Source organism: Neomonachus schauinslandi, chromosome 4 (assembly GCF_002201575.2).
Source record: "Neomonachus schauinslandi chromosome 4, ASM220157v2, whole genome shotgun sequence".
NCBI lineage: Eukaryota > Metazoa > Chordata > Mammalia > Carnivora > Phocidae > Neomonachus > Neomonachus schauinslandi.
Genome location: NC_058406.1, coordinates 104,416,390 through 104,426,286, shown reverse-complemented (window position 1 = coordinate 104,426,286; position 9,897 = coordinate 104,416,390). Strand labels below are relative to the sequence as shown.

General features: G+C 44.2%; 1 protein-coding gene across 2 annotated transcripts in view; it reads right to left on the bottom strand.

Annotated features, from left to right (window-relative positions):
- Positions 1-8,941: 8,941 nt before the first annotated feature.
- LOC110578577 (late cornified envelope protein 3D-like) overlaps positions 8,942-9,897 on the bottom strand; it is a 21,216-nt gene continuing 20,260 nt past the window's right edge. The window contains exons 1-2 of one of the 2 annotated variants that reach the window (XM_021688101.2): positions 9,703-9,723; positions 8,942-9,315 (exon numbers count right to left, since the gene is read on the bottom strand). In XM_021688101.2, the coding sequence (XP_021543776.2) occupies positions 9,032-9,298 (267 nt within the window). In that variant the 5' untranslated portion in view covers positions 9,299-9,315; positions 9,703-9,723 and the 3' untranslated portion in view covers positions 8,942-9,031. Of the gene's footprint in view, positions 9,317-9,702; positions 9,724-9,897 lie in introns of those variants that run through there. The other variant, XM_044914199.1, reaches the window with a different exon arrangement.

The following is a 9,897-nucleotide window of genomic DNA, read 5'->3' as shown; positions in this document are numbered from 1 at the left end:
TGGGAAGAAGGAACTAACATCCCCTTACATTGTATTTTGTGCCTAAGAAGTATCCGATTCTTTTTTTTTTTTTAGATTTTATTTATTTATTTGAGAGAGAGAGAATAAGAGAGAGCACATGAGAGGGGGGAGGGTCAGAGGGAGAAGCAGGCTCCCCGCCGAGCAGGGAGCCCGACGCGGGACTCGATCCAGGGACTCCAGGATCATGACCTGAGCCGAAGGCAGTCGCTTAACCAACTGAGCCACCCAGGCGCCCCGAAGTATCCGATTCTATAGTTTTCCATTTACTCTGACCAAAACAATGTTATGTTTAAAATTACAGTATAATTTAAGTTCATGATTATTAGAAACTTAATACCATCTTAATTGTGATGATTTTCTTTGGAAACATATAGTATAATAAAAATTCTTTTCAATTCATGAAGTGGTTTTTCTTTGGAAGCTATAACATATTTTATTATATTACTACAAAGGAATTCAATGATGAATTTATGGCAAATATTAATTTAATTTAAACCAAATGGAAAATAAAATTCAGCTCACATGAATTCACCATATACAAACCTTGGGGATTACCAAAGTTATTCATTAAGTGAAATGCATACAACCCTATCAATATCATTATCAACAAATCTAATAAAATCTTCATCAATTATCAGTATAATATATAGAATTAGATTCAACTCTACACATCCCACAGACAACCATAAAAAGATGTTCTTTGTTTTCCATTAATTGTGATTTCTATTAGCCCCACAGATGAAGGTCACATCTTCACATCATCCTACTCCTCCATCAACATCTATCCTGACACTCTCCTCTCCCACTCACCCACCCCCACACTGTATTCCAGATTCCACGGGTTCTCTTAAGGGCTACAAATTTCAAGCCATGGTCACAGCTTCATTCCTCTGCTTCCAAGATCAGTAAGCTTAGCTTAATCAACACCCTTAAAACTTTACTCCATGAGGGAATCTACAGAGAAGTGGAGGATTGACCCTCAAAGTGGCCTTTGGCCTAATGCCTTTGCACACAACTGTGCTACATCAGTTAGTACATGGACACTATGTAGTTGTTCAGTTGTCCATCTGTCTTTCTGAGAGACTCTGAGCTAGCCAAGAGCAGTTCTCTTGTCTCCATATTACCGATGCCAACAAGGATATATCCTGAGTGCAAATGTACAAATAAAAGTGGAATGGCAGCTAGTGGGATTGTGCCATGGGTAATTGGACTGTCATTGATACTGCCTGCTTCCTTTTTGTCATTCCTCAAAATATGTCCCTAGAAAAATGAGGAAAGCCTGGTCCTGGGAATATGTGGTACTGTCACCTTGGGTTGAGAAGAAGGACACATACTTGTGCTGCATGTCATAATGCTCAGTATACAGGGGCTCAGGTCCTGGGCTCCTCTGTCCACAATTGCCTGAGGAAGAGCCTTCCACTTCCACAGAATCAAATAAGTGTCCAGCTTTGGGACAGGCTGAGCTGATAGGGTTGAGCAGATGTGTCTGTGCCTTAGCAAGGAGAGGGAAGCAAGAAGACAGGATGGAGGTGGCAGAAAGAGACCCAGGATGGGCAGCAGGGGATATGAAAAACAAGACTGTGAAGAAGAGTCCACAAGCCTGGGGGCTCCAACTGAGGCCCTGGGTCCGGAGACGGTTGCTGACCCAGGTCATGAGATTAAATAAAAACGTTTGAAAAAAGAAAGCTCCAAAATGACTGTAAGCAGCCTCGGGTGGTGCATCTTGTTCCTGTCACCTCTCTCTCTCTCACTCAGCTACTCCTTGAAGATTTCCAGTGTTCTCCCACAAGGGATATCCTGCTGGTCTCCAGGAGCTCAAGGCTCCCTTTCTCCTTCTTTATGTCCCTGTGAAAAAAATAAAGCTTTTCTTTCACATTGCAACTTTCGTCTAGTGTCTGTGTCTTTGCCCCAGCGGGCCATGCAACACTAGGTGCAGAAGCCTGTCCCAGGAACAGTAACATAGCGGCTTATACCCACTACGAAACCCAACTCACAAGAGCCTTTGGGAGTTTGTACATTAGGCTCGAGGTGGGTTAGGCAGAGGTATTGGTGAGGACAGATGAATGAAAGCCTGGAGTTTATCTGTGTGACATGATGTGAGATCTGATGTGATGTTGGGAGGCCCAGGGTCTGTTCATGGAGTTCCTGCAAGAACATAGTTCTGGGTTCCCTGACTGAATGACCAAGTGACAGGGACAGGGAATCAGAAGTGGGTAAAGAACAAGGCCAAAGTGGATGGAGGAGAGGAGCAGTAAACCAGCTATCAAATGAAGACCAAGAGAGGAAAGGTTGTAGTGTATAAAAAGTGAAGAGTTTGAAATAGGAGCATAGAAGGAAGCTCAACTAAGGGGTTCTAAGTGTGTGGGCCTGGCAGATGCGGGATAGAGAGCTTGGGTCTATGGGGAGGAGTTCTACGAAGAAGAGGAGGGAGTGGGGGCAGAAAAGATGCCCCATGACTGCAGAGTCCTGCTCACATCAGGGTCAAAACACATGAAGACTTTCCCTGATGATTCCTGAATTTTTACCTGACTCAATTTCCAGAGATTCCCTTTGAGTGGAGGAAAACTTACTTTCTCCCCCTCTTCTGGTCCTGTGGTCCCCATCACATGAAGCACAGGGCTGTTCTCTGGGCAGCAAAGGAGGAGGGAAAAACCCTGGACTGTCTGGGAAGGAGAAGGCGGGTAGTAGAGTGGTACAAATGCAATCCACAATCAGATGGTGCTCAAGTGGAGAATATAACTCCACAAGGGGAGAGACAGTGGCATAAATTGGAAGTAACACAGACCTCTGGAAAGCAAAGGAATGAGCTTCATGGGCTGGTTCAGACCCTTGAAAGTGCCATCTTGAAAGCTCAGCCCTAGATATAGCACAGAGGAAAAGAGGAAGAGAAGCACCAGACTGGGACAGGTATTTGCTCCTCTGGTTCCTCCAACCCTGATGCTCTGTGGTCCTCATGACCCACACAACAGGTGCCCCCAGAGCTGTAGCATCAGCTGAGGCCTCCAGAATGTTCTGATGTGCTGTCAGTGGCATTTGTGGGTCCCATAGTGGCTCAGGTAGCAGCTTCCTCCAGAACTGGAACCACAACAGAAAAAAACATAGAGGCAAACTTCTAAAGGATACTTGAAGGTTAAGCAGTTGGGAGGGGCTGACACTGCTGTTGGTTCATCCTGGAAGGACATCTCAGTCCAGTGATACTAGAGGAAATAAAGAGTAAAGTAAACCATTGCATCACATTGATATATAAACATAAATGTACATATAACTATAAATCCAGCCCTCTTACACATTTACCACTATTCCAGATCCTTACCTTATAACCCTCAGCCCACAATTTAGGTCATCTAAAGGCAGCAGGGAAATACAAAGGGTCTCAGGCAGAGATGACCTGACTCAAGGTGATTACTGATCACCCCCCAGATTTTCTTTCTTCCTCCTTTGATTTAGTTATACTGAGGAGTGGAGAGTAGTGACAGTGATAGGTTATAATCTGAGTAACAGATCTTCAAACTCTCCAGCCCGGATCTTCAACATTTCCTCATTAGATGCCCAGATTTTTTTTTTTTTTCTGTTAGAAGGAAGAAAGGAAGTCCCTATATGGCCCAAATATCTGGCCCTTACCTTCAGGACTTTCGGAAGCTAGTTGTTCATTCATTCATTCATTCATTCATTCCTCCTTCCTTCCTTCATTCAAACATGTAGTGAGTGAACATTTCAGAAATGTATAAGACACAGTTCCCATCCTTAAGAATCTTGCAGTGTAGGGCGTCTGGGTAGCTCAGATGGTTCAGTGTCTGCCTTCGGCTCAGGTCATAATCCCAGGGTCCTGGGATTGAGTCCCGCTTCGGGCTCCCTGCTCCGGGGGGAGCCTGCTTCTCCCTCTGCCTCTCTCTCTGTCTCTGTCTCTTATGAGTAAATAAATAAAATCTTAAAAAAAAAAAAAAGAATCTTGCAGTGTAGCAGGCATCGTATAGACAAGTAATGAAGTTATTATGAGCTAAAATGATACCTGCTATAATGTAAGTGTGTGAGAAGTCCAGGGGACTTATGTCATAGTGTATGGCTATCAATTCCCTGTTGCCCTGATGGGAGTGAGGTGTCCAGATGTTGTCATTGGTTTCACTTGTGGGTGGTGAGTGAGGTCTTCATCCTTCAAAATGGCTTTTGAGTATAGGATAGAAGCTGAGATGTCTTGCAATGGCCCAGCTAAGGTGATTAAAAAGAACACAGCAGTCCCAAGAGCCAGGAGTACCTGGGCCAGAAGTTTCTTGGAAGAAGGAAGAAATAAAGCTGCCATCTGAGGGAAGATGAATCTGAAAGGGAAACAAACTAAGATAATGGGAGGCAGGACAGTGTGCTAGCTAAGAACATGGACATTGGAGTCAGATATCCCCACACCCCTTCTCTTTTAAATAGCAAGATAACGCTGGAAATAAAGCAAGAAAAAAAACAAAGCTAAAAATTTAGTAGGCAAAATGAACCAGAGATATTAGAATTAAAAGCAGAGCCAGAGATTAGCAGTCTACACCTGCTGAAGGGACAAGACTTGCAAATCTAAGGATGTTGTTTGACTGTGTTATTGATCAAAGAGATATAGAAGTGGGTCACAAATAAGGATGCTCATGTCATGTTGGCCAGAAAGCTTTGGGGGAAAAGGGAAATGAGATCTGAATGCATTTGATGGAAATAATAACAATGTGACTGGTAATAGAGGTGACTGATTTCATTTCACCAGTGTTTCTGGTAGATATGTATTAGTTGTGTAATATTTTTCCACTGTTATTTTATTTTAATCTAGAATGGAATAATAATTTAATATAATATAGGTAAAAACCTTTGGTATCTTTGACAAGACATTACTGTTGCAGGAATGATTCTGGACATTCTAGTTACAGCAAGGCCACAAGAGCAGTCATCCTCTTCAAAGCTTGAGTATGTTATAACTATGGCCAAAATCTGAGCTCTTCAAAAACACTGTGGGAACACAAATTTACACTGGGACTTCAGTAGTAAGTAGTGTGAACTAGAGAGAGGATGAGGATAGTGTTCAGTATCTTCAAACTTTTCCCAAAATTCTTTGACACGTCTCTCATTGAGAAATGGGGACTATGTTCTCCCTTTTTGAATCTAGGCAGGCTTATGATGGCTTTAACCCATTGAATATAGTAGAAATGGTGCCATGTGACTGCTGCATGACCAAAGGTCATGCAGATCCCACCTAATAACTCTTGGGAGGTTTACTCTAAGGGACACTATGTGTCCCTACCATGTCAGAGAGGCCAGGTGTAGATGCCAGCCGTAGAGCCCTCAGCTGACAGCCAGCATCAGTGGCTAGCCATCTGAGTGAGCCTTCTTGGGTGTCCAGCCCAATCAAATCTTCAGGTGAGCACAGTTCCAGTGGACATCTGGCTACAAACACATGAAAGACTCAAAGAAGAATTGCCCAGCTGACCCCTTCCTGAATTCCTGACCCAGCAGACTTGGTGTCTGATGAGCCCCCACTTTCTAAATGGCTGGGTTTTTTTGCAGCAACTTCACATAGATGAAGATATGAGGATTTTTTCTGGGGTCTGTTTTATAAGGGCACTAATCCCACATGACTTAATCATCTCCCAAATGCCCCACCACCTGATACCATCACCTTGGGGGTTAGGACTTCAACATATCAGTTTGGGGGAGACATAAATATTCAGACCATAGCACAATTGGATGCAGGCTAAGCAAATATAAGTCCCTGCCTGGAAAGTGCCACTCAGATGTCTGCTCCAAGTGAGTAGGAACTTTGTTTAGTTCCCATTGTATCCCCACTGCCTCAAATGGCAGGTGGCACATAAGATATGCTCAACAAGTATTTGTGTTATGAATGACTGAAAAATGAATTGATGGATCTCAGGATGGCTTGATGCAGCCCTAACCAAGTCTAGAGAATGTATTTTTCCTCCAGCTACTGGACCTCACCTGCTGGAAACAATGTTTAGTGTCAGAACCATGCCTGATTACTCCTGACTTCTTGTGACTGCCCTGGTGTTTCATATCTGAACTACATTCATTGACCCTGATTCTTTCTTTATTCAACCAGATTAGATATACCAATAGCCAGAATCCTTAGAAGCTTCTGAACCCCAAACCTTGTTTAGTTCTTCATATTAAATGACAATAAAAACTAACATTTAAGTAGTGTTCTGCATCCTTTACATATATTAACATAAACCAGTCAACACACCAAGTGCAATATTATTATCCCCATTTTTTGATTGAGGAGACTGAGACACAGAGAGGTTAAGTCATTTGCTGAGCTCTTAAGTTACAGGGCTGGGATTTGAACCTAAGCACTCTGGATTCTTACCACACCACTCCCCAGTTGTTGATGTGCAGCCAGAATTTGATGGATGAATCTGTTGCTAGCCACCTGAAATATATATGGTTCCTGGGAATTGAGGCCAAGCAGCACAGACTTATCAATATTTGTTGCTTTGATTGCACATAGTTGAACGTGGGGCTTACATGTTTTCAACAGAGGACAGCAAATGCTTTGCACAGAATTTGCCCATCTTTTTCCCTTTTTTCTGTTATGTATTTTAACTTTGATGTTTAAAGAACGTTTCAAATATCCAAGGGCAAGTAGCCAACCATGTTCATTTCAAAGCCTGGCTTAAATATAAGCCCCACATCTGTAGCCACCACCTCAGGGAATTCTGTCTAAGCAAGGTGAGTGACTGCAGTGACAGAATAGATTTGGGTTCATTTTGACACTTTTTATTCCAGTTTCTTAAAAAACTATGTGTCTAAGAATATTGGAGCAAAACTAATTTTCTAATTCTTACTTTTTAAAAAATGAAATGACAAAAATTTATTTTATCCAGTTGAATTCCCAAAGTATCAGATGGGTTTTGTCCTCTGTCTGGAACTACCATGCTCAAACTCTGATTTCTCTCAAAAATTTCAACCTTGCCTGTAGCCACAGTTACATGTCTTTTCATGTTTTTGGAGTCATTTCAAGAGCCATCATGGCTTGGGTGTAACAGACCTCTATTGTTCTGTACCAATATTTCAAAAATATAGTGATCCAAGTGAAACAGCATGCTTGGCTCTCATCAAGAATGACCATTTCAGTGTCCACAACAGCTAAACTGTGGAAAGAGCCAAGATGTTCATTGACAGATGAATGGATAAAGAAGATGTGGTATATATATACAATGGAATATTATGCACCCATCAAAAAGAATGAAATCTTGCCATTTGCAATGACGTGGATGGAACTGGAGGGTGTTATGCTGAGTGAAATAAGTCAATCAGAGAAAGACATGTATCATATGACCTCACTGATATGAGGAATTCTTAATCTCAGGAAACAAACTGAGGGTTGCTGGAGTGGTGGGGGGTGGGAGGGATGCGGTGGCTGGGTGATAGGTATTGGAGAGGGTATGTGCTCTGGTAAGCGCTGTGAATTGTGCAAGACTGTTGAATCACAGACCTGTACCTCTGAAACAAATAATACATTATATGTTAAAAAAAGAAGAAGAAGATAGCAGGGGAAGAATGAAGGGGGGGGAATCGGAGGGGGACACGAACCATGAGAGCCCATGGACTCTGAAAAACAAACTGAGGGTTCTAGAGGGGAGGGAATGGGAGGATGGGTTAGCATGGTGATGGGTATTAAAGAGGGCACGTTCTTCATGGAGCACTGGGTGTTATATGCAAACAATGAATCATGGAACACTACTCAAAAACTAATGATGTAATGTGTGGTGATTAACATAACATAATTTAAAAAAAAAAAGGAATGACCATTTCAGTTTGGCATATAGATAAATGTTATCCTATTCCAAAGTTGGGGTAGGAGCTCTCCCACTTGGGACCCCATGTAACTATATGGCTATGTCTCTTTGATGTTGTTGACATTAAAAAGTAGCATTCAACAGCCAAAAAATAAGGAAAATCCATTCCAGTCTACCTGAGATCTCTTGAAAGAAATTTACAGGTGTCCATTCTGTAACCCTCTGGGACATTTCCCATGTTATCTTTTTTCTGTTTTCTCAGAGCTTAGAGCCCCTCACCTGCTGAACGCCCCAGGCATTCTCTCAGGGAAAACCTTCAACTCCAGGTTTTGGAATTTATTAACTTTGCAGCTCACCTCTCTCTCTCAAACTCCTCGTTTGTAGGTTAACTTGATCTTCTTCCCTCAGACCTTCCTTTCTGCCTCCTCTTTGGTCTCATTTTTCTTAATTTCTGATCCTCTATAATACCCTCAACAGAGATGGGGATTCCAGTATCAGATGGTCCCTCTCCACCACATCACACAAGAGTTTTAGGGACCCTGGAGTGGCTCAGCCGGTTAAGTGTCTGCCTTCGCCTCAGGTCATGATCCTGGGGTCCTGGGATTAAGCCCCACATCGGGCTCCCTGCTCAGTGGGGAGCCTGCTTCTCCCTCTGCCTGCCACTCCCCCTGCTTGTGCTCCCTCTCTCTGATAGATAGATAAATAAATAAATAAATAAATAAATAAATAAATAAATAAATCTTTTAAAAAAAAGAAGAGTCAGGTTTTTACCTAGCAGCCCCTCTCCACACTTCCACCCTGAATTTCCAGGGCCACTCTGTGTGAGACCTTAACTTCCTAGTCCCACACTAGGATTAGTCCTGGTGCTGGCATGCTGACATACTCAGAACATCCCACAGGAATTCAGGCAGGGAACTCACTGAGTACCCTTGAGCAGGGCAGTCAAAGGAGAAGCAGTTGGTGTGACAAGAAGCTTTATTTTTCTAGCTGGTCAGACACAGGTAGTAATACTGTGAGGCACAGAGAAGGGGAGACCGTGGGTTCCTGGAAAAGACATACAGAGCCTTCTGCAGAGAGCTCACCCTCCTTCCCACATCCATGAACATTTCAGCTGCTCAGCCAGGAAAGGGAGATAGGGGGATATAGGGAAGACTGCATTACACGGGGCTTTTCCAGGCATTTTAGATTTCCATTTCCTCTCAAATCACTTGTCTCAGCATCAGGATCCCGGGTCAGCAACAGTCCCTGGAGCCATGGCCACACCCAGAGCCCCCAGACTGCCACCCACTGCCACTGTCACAGGTGTCAGAGCTGTGGAGCCAGCATCTGTGGGATCTGTGGTGCCTGTGGTGGCTCAGGCAGCAGCTGTCCCCGGAGCCAGGAGCACAGCCAGCAGGGGCTGGCGGGGAGCACTGTGCTGGACTCTTTGGGGGGCACTTGGGCGATGAGGGGCACTTGGGAGGGGGCTGGCACTGCTGCTGGCTCTGCTGGCAGGACATCTCTGCAGGAGTTTGACCTTCAACAAATAGAAGAAACTTTATGAGCACAGAAGCTTCAGGCAAAGTCCCCTCCCTGTGGGTTTTGTCAAACATTTGTCTCCATGACCAAGCTGCTTTCTAGACCAAGCTCTGTGGGACAGAAATGGGGACAGGGAGGAGACACGTGCACTTGGATGCCCGATGGATCTGTGTGCGCCCCTGGCAACATACTCAGAACAAGAATGGAAGGAATCCTGAAGACCTGTGGCTTTGGGGGTTCACAGCCCCCTGACAGGTGCCTCAGTGACTCTTTCCTCACCGTCATGCCCCTTCACCATTGCTGCCCACTGTCTGGGCCCCTTTCTGTTGGTTCTGTTCAGATCTGGGCTTTTCTTCTCAACACTCTCAGCTGAGGGGATACTCACGGGATGCTGAGGAGGCAGGACAAGGCTGTTCCTGAGGATGCTGTGGATGAGGAGCCCAGGGCAGGAGCCCTTTTATCCTGTGCAGGGGTGGGGGGAGGGAGGGTTGTGATGCAGGGCCAGAGTATGCTGCTGCTTTCACAACCAGGGAAGGTGACAGCCTGGCACACTCCCAGGACTGTCCTTCCATTCATCACC